This window comes from Macadamia integrifolia, chromosome 2, assembly GCF_013358625.1.
Source record: "Macadamia integrifolia cultivar HAES 741 chromosome 2, SCU_Mint_v3, whole genome shotgun sequence".
In the NCBI taxonomy this organism is placed as follows: domain Eukaryota; kingdom Viridiplantae; phylum Streptophyta; class Magnoliopsida; order Proteales; family Proteaceae; genus Macadamia; species Macadamia integrifolia.
In genome coordinates, this window is record NC_056558.1 from 22,630,635 (window position 1) to 22,647,542 (window position 16,908).

The following is a 16,908-nucleotide window of genomic DNA, read 5'->3' on the forward strand; positions in this document are numbered from 1 at the left end:
TTGAGGTGCTGCCACGTACAGGTTCCCGGGCGGCAGCAAAATTTTGTCGCCACTGGCTCTTTCCTTCTTGTTTCCTGGTAACTTTTTTTTTTTTGGGTATAATGTTTCCAGGAAACTTCAGTACTCCGCCTTTATGAATATCCATCAAACTTGTTGAATTCCATGCATATGGCATCCTTCCTTGGTATAAATTATAATTGCGTTCCTTCTTTTCCACATTGTAGGTTACGCAGTTGGAGGGAGTGATTCATTTCGCCAACCAATCAAGCTGATCGTAAGGGGCTTAATACTGGAGGATTCTTAATCTAAGGGTATATATGGATGCTGAGTGTTGAAAATATATCCCATCTGAAGAAGTGGTATGTTCAATCATTCTTAGGGAAAGGGTAAAGTCATAACTTTAGCTGATCGGTATTTCTTTCCCTTATCATCATTTAATGGAAAAATGATAAAAGAAAGAAAAGATCCCAAGCGAAGGCAAGATGTCTGATTCTGTTAGAATCTGGGCAACATAATTGTGAAGAATTATTTATAATCTCAAAAGAGATGTCCCAGATCTATTCAACCTGAGCTTGGGTTGAGAAATTTCTACTCAAACCTGGTCATCTGACTACATATATTTGTTTCTTTTCCTTTTGATAGTTGCAATTGAGGAGGTGATATCATGTCGACGACATCCATAGTGTCAGCTGTTCCTGAGCATACTCCAACCATTCTGTCATGCTTCCCAGCTCGAGTGACTTCACCTTCACCACAGGGACCATCAACCTCCAAGGAAGGTACGTACCAGTACCACCACCTACCATCACTCCCCTGCTTTGCATTTTCAGTGACTAACAGCCACCACCACCACCACCACCACCACCACCACCACGACGTCCACATATTCTTACATTATTAGCTTTGGATTTGAGATTCCTGCTATGTACTTCACCTTGGCAGCAAAATCGCAACATACCCCTCCAACAAAATACGTGCCTCTGTACAAAGCTGCGTTAAAAGGTGATTGGGCTACTGCAAAGATGTTCCTGATATGCAATCCAGGTGCAGATAGAGCTCCAATTACAGATGGTCATGAGACAGCTCTTCACATTGCAGCAGGAGCAAGACGAGTTGAGTTTGTGGAGGAGTTAGTGAAATGGATGCAACCACATGATCTTGTACTGAAAAACAAATTTGATAATACAGCACTGTGTTTTGCGGCTGCATCTGGAATCACTCAAATTGCAAAGGTGATGGTAGCAAAGAATCCAACTTTACTGGCGGTTCGAGGTTGTAAACGAATGACACCACTGAATATTTCTGCTTTACTAGGCAATCGAGACATGGTGTGGTATCTTTACTCTGCAACAGGGGACTCTGTTCTTACAGAGGAGGATAGAATTTCTCTGCTTATCGCAACCATTACTACAAATTTGTTTGGTAGGCAACTACCTTCTAATCCTTAGCACAATCCGCATCCCGACCGCTTTAAGGGGAAAAAAATAATAGAGTAATTTGATTGAAGTAACCTGAAAAGGAAAAGTAGAGAGAGTGAGGTTTCCCTCGCTTTCCCTTCATTTGTTCTCTGGATTTGTTTAGGAAAGAGCAACCCAGTCCTCTGCCAATTTTGGTCCTTCACTCATCGCTCTTGAAAGGCTGAAACCACTTGCGAGTATGGGTGACAGTATATAATCAAAACCGTTTAACTGCACCATAGGAATATGATCCGATTTTGGTTTTATAGGTTATAATCTCGGTTCACTTTGGTTCAGAATCATAAAACCACCGATGGTTAACTGAAATCTAGTGTTAATGCGTTTTAAAACTTCGGAATTTTAGCGTTATAAGATTCAAACTAGCTGGGGGATTCATGTTAGCTATGATCTTCTAGAAGACAAGAATTCTTTAATATCATATCTATACATAAAAGTTGTAAAGGCAGATTTTGAGAGAATAACATGTTACAATTTACAATATAAAGGTAAATTTCTATCATTCTACTGTCTCTCTCTCTCTCCCTCTCTAATATCTAAATTAACTGGTTTACAATTGCTAAATTAACTGGTTTACAATTGGTTGTGAATAGAATAACAAAAACCGATTGAAAAATTATTAAAATCAAGAGATTTCAACTTATTTTTATCCAATGAGATTTTGGTTTCACTTTACCAAAATTAAACAAAATGAAAACCGGATCGAATATCCGAAACCACACCTTTCGACACCCCTACCTGTGAGGCTGTTACCCTGAAACCTTAACTTTTATTTGCGGAAGAGTTTCGCTCTTCTTTATCAGTTCCATGTATATTGACATGGGCGGCGTATTCTGTGGGATTGCTTGGCCCTTTGATATTGTGGACAGATGTAGCGTTGGACCTCCTAAATAAGTATCCTTCGTTAGCAATTGCTCGAGATGGAAATGGGGAGACTGCTCTGCATGCGTTGGCTCGGAAGCCCTCTGCTTTTGCCAGTGGATGCAATTTTGGTGTTTGGCAAAGATTTATCTACTTGTGTAAGTTCTTCTTCTTCTTCTTCTTACATTACTTTTCTGATTGAAATAATGGATGTACACTAAACTTTGAGTAGCAATTCAAGGACAAGTTTTTTTTCTTTTTGCTGTAAAGTTGAAGTTGTTAACTCGACTCAAACCCTAAAACATAAACTTACTTAGGGAGCTTCCCTGGCGCATAAAATCCAAACCAATTGGATAGATGGGTCCACAGTGAAGCCCTACACCTGTACGTGAGAATCCCACTTTTTCAATGGGTGGGATCTCGTGTGTTGGCAGAAGTTCCTTGAAGGAGCATATTAACCTAGCCATTTCCCCATAGGCATATCACGATCACATCCACAATCTCTCAAGCATTGGAATAAGGTCAACTTTGGGATGGGTTTGGCTCTATTGTTGAGGATATTGTTTGAGGTCCATATCTAAGCCTGGATTGGACTGAGCCAAGGACAACCATTACCAGGTGATATCCCTTATACTCTTTTGCCGGTAGGTCTATTGATATCTTTAAATTAGAGAAACAGAAAGTATCTAACTCTCGGTAAAGGTGATGCCGTTGGGCCAATCTGCACTAGCTTGGATCAACTACACTTGAAAATTTTACTTTTCTTCTTATTATATGGTCCATGAGACCTGAGCATAACATGCATTGTATTAGTGTATCTCATTTGCAATCTCACATATTAAATTTGGTTTATCAAAGTTAAATATAACAGTATTCTATAATTAGTTTCTATTTCTTTCGGATGTAATTCTCTTATACTCCGTTTGGGGTCTCATGGAATGCATTAGTTTAGAGTGTTCTCTTTCCATATTCTTATTTTCATTGTGACATTATTATTAAATATCATACTAGGGTTTGAGTATTATCCCTCATGGTAAAGCTGGAGCATTGAACGCTATTCTTAATTATAGTGAAGCTGTTTGCTAGAATTCTAACAACTACTTAATTTGATTGAAGGTGATCATGTGGAAGTTTCTAACATTGCAAGAGATGAGAAGGACCAACAAGTTGCTCGAGGTTAGTGTTACCTAAAATCTTAGATATCACACCACTAGAGTTGGTACTAAAACGATGCTACGAATGTTTCCCTTGAGGAACTTTTAGTCTGGTTGGTCTTTGATATATGCCAAAATTGAAAGTTTAAAAAAGGGAAATTCTCGTCAAAACCAAAGTTTGGTGTAAAAATATTTGTAACCTTACTTTTTTGCACTTTTAGTATTAGACATTTATTCTTTCAATAAAGGAATCTTGACATCTCACATGTGTACTCGAAAAGGGTGCGAAACAATGACACCTCTTGATAGTGATATAATGATAAAAAACACTTTTGAATTATTTTGAAAACCCTTTTTTTATCTAACTTAAATAACATTTGGGAATAAACAAGGGACAAAGAAAACTTCTTAATTCACCACTTTGGTTACAACAAGATACACACTTTAGAAAATGATGAGGGACTCTTTCTATTTCAGATAATGTATCTAAAGGGATCTTTATAGGGAAAAAAAAAGAAGCTTCATGAAAAACTTATTGTTGGATTTATGTATCCTTTAAAGCGACTGTAGACCATTTCTTTCCTTTTTCATTACACCATTTTGGTTTTTAACCCATATGAAATGATAAAAGTATCTGTAGGGTAAATTGTGTTTCAAGTACTCGATGTTTGCGGAAATTGTGGTTGACAGTCTTTGTTTTGCAAAATTGTGCTCGAGGTGCCTAGAATTAAACTTTGTTAAGAGAATGGGGTCAACTAAATGTGGTTAGCTACATGGATTCTTGTCCTCCAATTAGCTCTATTTGAGGTCATACTAGATACAAGGCCTAAGCTATGCATGTCTTTCCTCTCCACCTCACCTAGGGTCATTTTAAGTCTGCCTCTAGCTCTTCTAGGCTCTGTATGATAACGATCTAAAAAACGAATCCTGGGGCTTTCCCTTTTTTGGAACAAAAAAGGGGTGAAAATTGTATGATATGTCCGGTTCGTTTTTCAGTTTTTTGAAACGAATTGGGCACTTGGCACAGTTTTGAGCCCTACTTGAGAAACACCGATTTGGTGTTTTTGAAATTTAGCATCAATTTTGAGAAAAGGCAGTCATGCACTTCATGGGTTTCATGTAAGGCGTCGCCTTATGACCAATATAGACACTTTTTATGTTTTTGCTTGTTAATTTATTTTTTCAATGTATTACCACATATTCCATATCTTTTGTTGTGATTGGAAAGTCTATAGGAATTATATGCACTTGAGAACTATGGGATTAAGTCTATATAAAGTCAAAACCCACACTTTGGTTGAACAAATCACAAATCACAAATCACAAAATCCTTTTGGCTATTTTCTTCTTTGTTTTGGGAGAACATGGGCACTGGTGTTCCTTCTTCCATCGATTTTGGCTCCGGCGACTCCCCTCCGGTGATTCTTCCTCGGACGAGTCTTACTCATGCCATTCTGGCTCCAGCAAGGTACTCATTTTCTATTTTTCTTCTTTTCCAGTTTTCTGTTACTGAACGGAGATCTCTTTCTCATATGTTTTTTCTTCTTCTTTCTTTCTATTCCTCTTCCCTTTTTTTTTTTTTTGGCTAAAGGTCAGAATTGTATTAATGAAATAAAAATAAAAGGAAGAACAACTTAGTAGAAAAGGACCCCCACCTTCGGCGTTGCCATCAGCAGGGGTCCACCAATACTATCTGTAGAATCTAAATCTAGGCTTAGATAAGCTATCCACTATAATTTCATCATTTACATAAGAAGGGAACGCCTCCATGATTCCTGAGTCTCCAGTTTTAGCTGCATTTTTGGCTAGATAATCTGCTACAGGGTCAACTTCCCTGTAGCAGTGAGGTACCTTCCAAGAGATTGAGTTGAGATAATGCTGCAAAGCTAGCCAATCTTGGAGAACAAGTCAAGGAATAGATTTGTAGAGCACGACTGTCACCACTGCTACAGAGTCAGATTCTATCCATAAGTTTGCCACTTCCTGAGTCATTGCATAACGAGCGCCTTCAAGAAGACTTTCTGAATTCAACAAAGTAATTTGTCTGAATTCCCAAATATTGCTTGAAGGAAAAGACCACCTTCCCCTGGTAGTCCCGAAAAACTCCTCCAGCTCCTGCTCTCCCAGGGTTCCCCATGGAGCTTCTATCCACATTCAGCTTCATCTAGTGTCTCATAGGTTTACACCAGTGGACTTCTAGAATTTTATTGGCATTGATAGGAGTGGATTGAATGCCCAACTTCCTGCAACATATCAAATCAGAAGTTGTCCGAACTAAACCCTTTAATTTGAGGCTAGCTTCCCTTAGGTCCCTAAGAACATTTGCAAAAATCAGATTTGGAGCCCTACCTTTACGGCCATGTCTTCTGAGATATCTTTCTCTCCAAGTTGAATCAGCAACTAACAGAAGACCAGTTGTCCATGGTTCCTTCACAAACAAAGTTCTTTTCTTCTTCTTCCACCAAGACAGCAGCTCAGTTAAAGAGGAGTGGTTTTTCCATTGCAGGCCAAAACAGTCAAGGAACTTCTTCCAGATTTGCAATGAGACACTGCAACTTAGAAAAATGTGGGCCTGGGATTTAGAGGCCGCTTCACATAATATACACCTTGAGGCTAAAGGGATTCCTTTACTGCAGATACTATCATCTATGGGCAGTTTCTCTTGAAATAACCTCCACCCAAAGGTTGATTGGCGAGGAGTTAAACAATTAATCCAGACAACATCACACCATGGGACTTTAGGATTTCTTCGGCGAATATCATTCCAAGCTGTTTTTGTACTAAACTCTTCTGAATTCATGGTTCGTAAACTCGAACGAAACATGCGAAATTTCGCATGTTTCGTAAGTATCGACACAGGTCGAAACGAAACCATGGGGGATTTAAAAAAATCTCCTGTTTCGACCTGGTTTCAATAGGTTTCGACCAAAATTCCCATGTTTCGGTGGAAACATGGGAAATTTCGACCTTCTCTTGTGCATTTTGTCTCCCAAGTGTGGGAAACTTCGGGAAACAGTGGAGATTTTCATTTTTTAGCACTTATTTATGTCAAATATCATTTAAGTAAATGATTTTTATATTTGTTATTTTATTTACTTATTTTTTATTTCATTTACTTAAGATATTATTCATAAATAAGGAAATACCCCCTATTTGAATTCAATAAAAATAATTTAAAAATAAAATTCCTAAAGGATAAAAAGTCAACCCCCCAGTCCAAGAACAAAAATTGGATTTTGGTTATAAGGGCGATTTTCAACTTGTAAATGCTGGGGTTTTTCTCAGTTATGAAAATTTTATAAATCCTATAATGTTAAAACATTGCTAAAAACCAAAAGTCTGGTCAAATAGTATTTTGTTTTGATGTCCCTAAAATTATTTTCATTTATGCGATTTTAACAGCATTCGCGCATTTTAAAATAAGTTTGACCGGAACATAACTATGTCATTGCAACTCAGATTTAAGTAATCTTAGACTTGTTAGAAAGCTGGTTTTATGTTATACCTAATACAAAAAGTCTCATGTAAAAATAAAAATCATTTGACCAGTTAAACTTATTATAGAACAAGAGCATTTCTCTAAATGTTGATTCTTTATAACTTAATGTGACTTAATATTGATTTTTTATGATTTGATGCGGCTAAATGTTGATTTTAATGACTTGATGTGGCTTAATATTGATTTTTTGTGATATAAGGTATATATAGCTTAGTAAATAATGTTAGAAAATATAATATGCGTGCCTTGAGGGTAGTGAGTCACTACTTGGATGGAACCGCCTAGACACTCTACTTGGAATTGAGTCACTACTTTTGAGTGTTGAGTAATTGAGTCACTACTCTTCAGTGTTGATAGATAACTGTCGATGATGTAATATTTTTATCTATTTTGGATCATAGTTTTTAAGGCGGTAAGACGACGGAGGCGTTTGAGGGTCTTTCAAAGCGCCTTAGCGATAAGGCGAGCATAAAGCATTGCCTTATCGACTAAAGCGTTCCTATGTAATTTCTTTATAAGACCAATCTATTTGGCTCAAATCCTAGTTGGATCCTATTACTCACATGTTAAATAAATATTAAAGGTTCATATTCATACCCATGTAAGATATTCATTAAGAAAACAAATCAATAAAGTGAATAAACTAAGTTCATCTTCATCAATCATCAATCATCAATCATCACAACATATTAACATATAATATAAATACATAATTATGAAACAAAATTATAAATATAGAGAAAAAAAGACATAAAAAATACAAGTATTTATTATACTTACCTTTATGATGTAAAAATTAGCGTCTTAAGCCCTAAGGTCATCCACTATATTTCTACTCTTGTCAAAGAAGAATGAAGCTCACCACTGCCGGAGCAAGCTCACTGTTGCCGGAGCAAAATGGTCGCTTGGATAAATGGTTCTTCCTTATTCCTTAATTCCTTCTCAAAGCCCTTTCTTAAAACCCTTAATAAAATCCAAACCCTGTTTGTGAATCGTGTTTTCGTTTTGTTTGTTTTGGTTATTTTTGGTGGAGTAAAGTTGATCCCATACATCTCAAGTGTTAACAGAACCATAAACCTACCAATAAAAAATCTATATTTTGAATCTTCATCAAGTAATTTTAAAATGTGTTAAAAAAAAAAAAAACCCATAAGGCGCCACTTCACATAAGGCGGAGCACTGCCTTACCATCTCTAGACCGCATCAGCGCCAAGGCGACGCCTTAGCAGTGCCTTAAAAACTATGTTTTGGATAATTTGGATTATGTCTTATGTTTTGATGTAGATTGTGGACTATATATAGTCATTATGTAGTAAAGTTTCAGAATTTAAGCCAACAAGTCAACGTAATGATTATCGAACCTTTGGTTCACCACACAAGTAAGACTTTATGTGTTTTTTTTTATGAAACTAATGATGTGAATGTATTAGAAATGTTTAAAATAGGTTGTACACAAAAAATCAGACAAAAAAAAAAAAAATTGTTTGGTGGTCGAAACCTAAGTTTCCACCATATAATGAAAAATTCCCCGGTATCCTTGAAATTTTTTAGGTTTCCACCGAAATTTCGGTCTCCTCAGAGCTTGAAACCTAGTCGAAACCCGATACCGTGAACCTTGCCTGAATTGAAGAGGCTCCATATACACTTATCTTCTATATCCTCTCTTGGAATATTAATCTTAGACGCATAAGAAAAAGTATTCCTAAGAAATAAAGATGATACCTCAGGAAAAGCCCATTCTTGGTTGTGAATAAAATCAGTTACCTTCAACATGGAGGAGGAAAAAAATTGAGGATCCAGAGAAGACAGCTCTTCAATTGATTTTTCCCCAATCCATCTATCTTTCCAGCAATTTATGGGGGCTCCATTACCCACAATCCATCTTTCTTTGGTTGAAGTGAAATTCGACATCCTCCTAAGACCAGGCCATATCGAAGAGGATTTATACCCCTTTTTTAGGACTCCATTTTTACTCACAAATCTAGCCTTGCTAAGTCTGCTTAAGGCTGAATCAGAGTGTTTAACATGCCACACCTGTTTACATAAAAAGGCTTTATTTACATCTCTTAAACGCCTTATCACTAGGCCTCCTTCTTGCCTTGGCTTGCAGACTGAATCCCATTTGACCGTCACTCCTTTAGAGGTGTCAGGATCATCTGTCCATATAAAGTTCCTCATCCATTACTCCATAGTTTTCAAGAGAGAACTTGGCCACCAATACGCAAAGAAATTATGAGTGGGCATACCAGAAATTACTGATTTAACCAGCTCCACCCTTCTTGCCATAGACAAAAGTTTTCCCTTTCAGCCGCCATCCTTCCTTTAATCTTGTCCATTACTGGCAGCAAAGGCTCCCCTTTTTACTCTTCCTTTGAAAATTTCCACACCTAAATATTTTGTAGGGAATTTACAAGTAGAAATTCCAAGGGTATCCGAAATGAGCTGCTTTCTTTCTAAGGACATACTTCCAAGGAAGAGCTTGCTTTTGTCCAAATTAATTTTCTGCCCTGAAAATTGTTGATACTTTTATAGAAAAATATGTAAATGTCTGATATACTTGATGGAACCATTGATGAAGAAAAAGATATCATCAGCAAATAATAGAAAGCCCGACATCTCCACTCCTCTTGGACCTATGAGAGGCTTCATTTTTTTCTCCCGAGTCATAAGCCTAAGACCCATGCACAGAACTTCTTTTGCAAGGATAAAAAGAATTGGCGATAGAGGATCCCCTTGCCGAAGCCCTCTCTCTACTCCAAAGAATCTAACAGGACCCCCATTAAGAAGAATAGAGATCCTAGAAGAGTTCAGAATTTGATGAAGCCAAGAAATCCATTTATCAGAGAAGCCAAATTTACTCAGGACTTGAAAAATGAAGGTCCAAGAAATGGTGTCAAAGGCTTTTTGGATGTCTATCTTAATTCCCATGCCACCAGCTCTTGAGCACTTAGACATCAGATTGGCTAATTCTGAAGCAAGACAGATATTAGCCTGAATCACCTTGCCTTTTTGAAAGGCATCTTGCTCATCCGATATAAGCCTTGGAAGGAAAGCAGACAGTCTCGAGGCCATTATCTTGGATAGGATCTTGCGGAAGAAATTTCCCATGCATAAGGACCTAAATTTGTCAAGGGAATTAGCCCCATCAGTTTTGGGAATTAACACAAGAAAGCTGTTGTTAATACCTTTTGGAAGAATTCCAGAGCTAAAGAAGCCCCTCACCGCCCTACATACATCATAATCCACCAAGTCCCAACGATGTCTGAAGAAGGCTCCAGAGAAACCATCTGGCTCAAGGGAGCTATCTGGATCTATGTCCCACAGTGCATACTTAATTTCTTCCTCACTTGGAATAGCATCCAAAAGGTTAGTATCCAACTCTCCAAGCACCCTTGGAATACAATCCAACAAGTCCTCATGAACTACCACAAGACTAGATTGATGGAAGGACTCAAAATATTCCACCATGTGGTCAGCCAACTCATTCTGATGGTAAATAGTATTCCTGGCCCTTCTAATCTTTGTAGAAAGGAAAAAATATCTGGAGTTACGATCACCTTGAGTAAGCCACTTATTCCTTGCGTTTTCAGCCCGCAGCTTTTCATGCTATTGAAGAGCTTTTAAGTACTTAGTTTTAGCGTCTGCCTCCAAGTTAAAGAGATGATCGTCAATTCCATCTTGATCAATCTGACTTTGAATCTGATCCAACTCTCCTTTAGCAGCCTTAAGATCAGCATCCAGATTAGGAAAAGTTGATCTCTCCCACCCCCTGAGCAAGGATTTAGGTCATTTCAGCTTTTGAGCCAAAATAAAGTAGGAGAGCCAAACATTGGTTCCTTCCAAGCTTCCCTGACTACCTTCAAAAAACCTTCATTTTCCATCCAGAATTTATGCAGCCGGAACGGACAATTAGAGGGCTTTCCCACAACTTCAGAGGATATGCAAAGGGGAGAGTGATTTGATGAAAAACGCTGCAGCATCTCTTGAGCACAATCGTGGAAGACATTAAGCCATTCTTCATTACAAAAGCTTCTGTCCAACACAGCCAGAACATTTCCTCTCTTCCTGTTATTAGACCAAGTGTACTTGCGACCATGGGATGGGATTTGAATCAGATTACAAGCATCAATTGCACCATGAATTCAGTCGCAGAACCATGGTTAAATGCCCCTGGCCCCCTTTTCTCGTTCGAAACCAGAGTGGCATTAAAATCACTAGAGAACAGCCAAGGGGAGGAACCCGCAGGGGTCGCAGCAAGGTCCATCCAAAGATCTCTCCTGAGGGCACGAAAACAGCTTGCATGCACAAAGGTTAAGAACACAGGCTGGTTCCTCCAGCTAATGGAAACAGTTAAGAACTGCTCAGACATAAAAATAGTGATCGGCTTATTTAAATTCCTCTTCCATATGATCCATGAATTGGGAGGTTTATCAAGTCTAACATTATGAATAAGGGCAGCTTCATATCCCAACTTATTAAAAAAAATAGAAGGAAAAGCATCTACCTCGACTATAGGCTCTGCTAAACAAACAATGTCCGGTTGTTTTTCCTTCAATATGTTACTCAAGGCAGCTCGACTAGCAGCCTTCTTCATCCCTCTCACATTCCAGAAGAGGGCACGCATCATTAACACTTGTGAAAAGCGAGACGGCCAGACTTTCTAGTCTGCTCCGCAACCACTACTTGTTTACCCTTTTTTTTTTTTTTTTATGCAGCTTCCAAGCCTTCGTTAAGCTCCTTCTGGAAAACAGCAACATCAATGGCACCAACTTCTGTGTGTAGAAGAATAATAATGCCCCTATCAACTGAGCATGGATTAATTCTATCCACTAAATGGTCACCCTGACCAGTAGCAATAACTGGTCGTGCTTCCCTGCCCATTTCCATGCAAAAGCTGTCCACTTCAAAACCAGCAGCGACTACATCCTCCCCATTCGGATTAGAGAACTCAGATCCTTCTTCATGGTCTGACCCATCCGACCCATCTAAGTGACATGGCCCCATCTTCCAATCCGCAATCAGATTCTCCCACATTAGAAGCCTTGAATTAGTATTATTCCCATCTGAAATAGGTAAGTCCACTGTGATAGTGCCTTCTCTATCAACAAGCGCTGGAATCCTTTCTATTGTAGGATTCTTTTCCAAAACCGTAGCTCCTTGGTTCCCTTCTAGAGTTGGAGAGAATCTTGCAGATAAGGATGACGACATCCTTCCAATAGGAGAAGTCCTATCCGTATCAGGCACTCCTTTGTTCATGCCGGAATCCACCGCAGCCACCACCTCCGGCTGAGGTTTCTCAACCCACACCACCCCTACAGTTCTGTGAGGAATATCAGCTTCATTATTCTTAGCATCTGCAGCCTTTTTATCTCTACAATTATGGATGGTGTGCCCTACCCTTTACAGAAGCCACACTTCCCCAAATCATCTTCATAGGTGATTCTCTGCTTGAACCAGAATAGGTCTCTTGTTTCTGGCTGTTGTCTTTCAACTTGAATTTCTTTTAATCTTTCATCAGAAATCTCCATCTCCACAAGGACACGCACAAAGTTCCCTATAGAAGCATTCCTTGTTCTCTTGTCAATGTCCAGGCTGGCGCCCAACAGCCTTGGCCATGGAAAAAAGGATCTTCTCATGCCAGTATTCAAAAGGGAGCTCTGGAAAGCGAATCCAAACTAGTTTGGTGATAGCAGTCTTCTCGTGAATATTAAAATCTAGCCTCCATCTCTGAAATTGGAGAAGCTGACCACCAACCTTAATAGGACATCTCTTCCAAATATTAGTCATGTCCTTCTCATCCTCGAATCGAAATAAGGTGTATCCCAATCCCATTGGTGATAAGAACACCTTAGCCTTAAGATTCCAGGCTTCCGCAGCATCCTTACATCGTCTTATGATATGTGACAAAAGTTGATTCTAGCCACAAGGGCATATCGATATCGCAGCAGTCTCTCCTCATATGCATCTTGCGGGATGATTATTTTGGTGAAAATACCAGCATGAATGGGCTCTGACAGAGCATCCACATCCGGCAAGGATCCACCAACAACCTTCGAGTATGTCATCTTTGAAGGAAGATTCAAAGGAACTGCACCCTCGTCCACTACATTCACATCTTGCCGTGCCTCCCCTTCAGAGCCTGACCTTGACGGAGGAAGCCAGAAATCTGTGATTAACTGTTGTTTGCCTCGATCTGGTGGTCGATCTCCTTGTGGTTCAAGACCACCATCCAAAACCCTAGTCGCATCCATCCAAACCAGTCCCTTCTCGCTCGAAATTAAACATTCAACATAACACCACAGCCTCCATTCCTCTTCCCTTAAATCCTTCTTCTCTTCCTTTATTCCTCTTCTTCCCATTCCAACAAGACTTCCCTTCTCTTCTTTCATTCTTCTTCTTCTTTCCTGGTTTTCTTTTCCCATTCCAGCGATACTAACCTTAGTTGCAGCCCTCATCAGACTAATAAGAGTTAGAAATATAGTGGCTGACGTTAGGCACTCATTTTGGCATCATAGAGGTAAGTATAATAAATACTTACATATTTTAACAGCCATTTTTCTTTTTATTTATAATTTTGTTTCATAATTGTATTATATGCTATGATGAAGATGAACTTAGTTTATTCACTTTATTGATTTGTTTTTCTGATGAATATCTTGCATTGATATGAATCTTTAATCTTTACTTAGTATATAAGTAGAATTATATAATTTTTAATATGCTATTTGTGCCAAATAAAATGGTTACATAAAAATAATAACACTAGAACGCTTTATTCGATAAGGCGACACCTTATCCACACCCTTTACCCTATCTCCAAAGGGTTTTGGAAGACCCTCAAACGCCTTGGTTGCCTTTCCATCTTAATTATGCATCTCAATGTGAGCATGATGCAAATTTGGAAATGTCACAATGGTACTGGATGGTTCCAACATGTCACATGCTGACTTTGTGCTAATTCGTATCTACCCATTTTGGTACATTAGATTGGATCAAAGTGCTGAATAGAACCATGCTGGAGTTAAAAAGAGTATGGGAGAGATCATTATGGTGTATGGAAATATATAGGTATCTGCATATAGTTGTGCAAAAGTGTTTTACATGGAATACAATTAAAACCAAGATTAAAAATTAATTTTTCAACCATGTATTTCTGTCTTTATCGCTAAGAAGTCCTGAAAATTGTAGTGCTTGTACATTCTTTAATTAACTGATAAAAATAGACTAAATAGAAAGCAGTACAAACAATAAATAAGAAATAGAACCTAAGTGGCTTATGGATCGTTTGATCTCATCATCCTCTGTTCTTTTGCACAATTTTGAGGCATATTCAAATTCTATAACGATGCATGTACATTAATTCCATGTTTTGATTGCCCACTTAGGTTTCCTTACTCCTGCAGTTCAGTGCTTGAATGGATTGCTTTGGAAAACCTTGAATTTACTAGGTATGAGGCTCTTTTAACATATGTACTTATGTTATTTATTCTCAGACATTGATTAAATTATTGATTTTGAACCCTGAACAGTCCCAAGTGTCATGCTGGTTCATGATACAAAGGTGATGAACATCCAAGCCCTAGAAGTGGTGAAGTTCATTTGGAATGAGATCTTATTATTGAAGAGTTGGCAGATATCATCCATACTTGCAGAGCCTTCAAGACCACTATTCACTGCTGCAGAGTTGGGTATTGTTGAATTCATAACTGTGCTTATTCAATCTTATCCTGATCTAATTTGGAAAATCGACGATGAGAGTAGAAGCATATTTCATACAGCAGTTGCATATCGTCAAGAAAAGATTTTCAACCTCATCTATGATATTGGTGCACTCAAGGATTTAATAGCATCCTATGTTGATTCTAATGGCAATAATATGCTACATTTGGCTGCAACACTAGCTCCTTCATCTCGACTCAATACAATCTCTGGTGCTGCCCTTCAAATGCAAAGAGAGTATCAATGGTTCAAGGTGACAGTTATCAAACCCATGCTATTCTGTTAATATTTGTCAATTCAAACAAGTTAAACTTCAGATGAAGATTAGTAACAACTCCTTCTAGCCCTGCCATGTTGGAGGCAAGACTGGACCAATATGGTACAGGCTGGTCAAGCTTCTTCCCAAACAAGTGAGGGAAATACCTCAGTAATGAATTCAAAGATACAGAACCCAACTAAAAGTCCACTTGATTTATCATTACACTGGAAATTTTTTGTTAACTTTATGAAATTAAGTTTTTGGATTCACTCAACCAGTTTTTTGTTTGGGTTGAAATTTTGACCACTGAGATGGGGATGGTTTCTTCTCCCTCCCACAGCCTATCAGTCAGTGTCTACCAGATGGCAAGGGGACATGGCCTCATGGGAATAAATATGCCTCTAATATAGGTAACAATTAGTTTCCCCTAAGTGAAATGAATGAATTATTATTGAAATGCAGTCCTTGTTCTATTGTAGGAAGTGGAAAAGATTGTTCTACCCATGGTTTTAAGTATCTCCGATACCGATACGATACCCTTCGATACGTATCTTAAATTTAGTCGGTCGATACGATATACACCGATACGATACATTGAATTTTTTAAATCATTTCGTATCGATATATATCCTACAATACATATCGATATGCATCAATACACCACTAATACATATCGATACGATACGACATGCCTCGATACGACTATGAAAAATATAAAATTGAGGTAAAATGTACGTTTCGGTATGTATTGGTACGTATCGGTGAGTATCGGTATGTATCGATCGATACGTATCGGTATATATCAGCACGTATCGGTGAGTATCGATATATATATATCGGTACGTATCGGTGAGTATCGATACGTATCAGCGCTACGGTCATATAATGGCCAATATGGGTAATTTTTCAGAAAAAAAAAAAACGATTTTTTGAAGGGTTTTTGTTCCAAAGTTGCTGTCAGCCATATTTCTCTCTAACTAAAATGGAAATCAAGGTTGGGAACAAGGATTTTACATTTATGGGACAACTACAGACCTTGAATTCTTAGTACGATACCCTCAATTTAGTGTTTATGCATAATACATGTTATCGATAGCTTTTTTTAACAAATTCTTTATGCAAAAGTGTTTAAAAAAATGTTTCCTATCCATTTATGTGTGTATCTTTAGTGTATCTTAGTGTATCTCCGATACGATACGATACCCTCCGATACGTATCTTAATTTTGGCCGATCGATACGGCGACCGATACCGATACTTTAATCCTTGGTTCTACCTCTTTACACAGAAACAAAAAACTTGGAGGTGAGAACACCAGCTATGATGTTCACAGAGGAGCATGCAAATCTGGTTAAACAAGGGGAGAAGTGGATGAAGAATACTGCATCATCATGCATGGTGGTAGCCACACTCATCGCAACAGTGGTGTTTGCTGCAGCCTTTACCGTACCAGGTGGAAATAATAATACCAATGGCACTCCTATTTTTATAGAAGCCAAATCCTTCATGGTTTTTGCCATATCAGATGCATTGGCACTTTTCTCTTCGGCTACTTCAGTTCTGATGTTTCTATCTATTCTTACCTCACGCTACGCTGAAGAAGATTTTGCCAAGTCCTTACCAAAACGAATGACGATTGGGCTTGCAACACTGTTTGTTTCTATAGCGACCATGATGATAGCCTTCAGTGCAACACTTGCTATTGTTCTTGACAGTAGGATGACATGGGTTGCGATTCCAATTGCTTTATTTGCTTGTGTACCAGTTACAGTATTCGCTTTGCTACAATTTCCCCTTTTCATTGATATGATTCGTTCTACATATGGGTTTGGAGTCTTTAAACGATCGGCCAAACCCATGCTTTATTAGCTCGTTTAGACCCATAATACTGTAAATTAATTTTTTTTTCATATATAATGGAATTGATCTTATCACTATTGCA

At 38.2% G+C, this 16,908-nt stretch overlaps 1 protein-coding gene across 6 annotated transcripts; it reads left to right on the forward strand.

The window, feature by feature from the left end:
• On the forward strand, positions 1 to 16,908 carry LOC122068154. 6 transcript variants are annotated; one of them, XM_042632029.1, is made up of 10 exons: positions 59 to 77; positions 225 to 359; positions 643 to 779; positions 943 to 1,422; positions 2,345 to 2,494; positions 3,453 to 3,512; positions 14,375 to 14,437; positions 14,519 to 14,961; positions 15,447 to 15,461; positions 16,236 to 16,908. In XM_042632029.1, exons 3-10 carry the CDS (start codon positions 665 to 667, stop codon positions 16,833 to 16,835), a joined length of 1,926 nt encoding a protein of 641 aa, XP_042487963.1. In that variant the 5' UTR covers positions 59 to 77; positions 225 to 359; positions 643 to 664; the 3' UTR covers positions 16,836 to 16,908. The 6 variants fall into 6 exon arrangements, with proteins under 6 accessions (XP_042487990.1, XP_042487966.1, XP_042487981.1 ...); XM_042632032.1 differs by having other exon boundaries at positions 8 to 386; XM_042632047.1 differs by having other exon boundaries at positions 8 to 359; positions 14,393 to 14,437.

Excerpts from the sequence above, each read along its gene's own strand:
- LOC122068154 (XM_042632032.1), top strand. The coding sequence starts at position 665 with ATGTCGACGACATCCATAGTGTCAGCTGTTCCTGAGCATACTCCAACC. Across the intron at positions 780-942 it reads ACCATCAACCTCCAAGGAAG|CAAAATCGCAACATACCCCT; the intron begins GTACGTACCAGT and ends TCACCTTGGCAG. Across the intron at positions 1,423-2,344 it reads CATTACTACAAATTTGTTTG|ATGTAGCGTTGGACCTCCTA; the intron begins GTAGGCAACTAC and ends TATTGTGGACAG.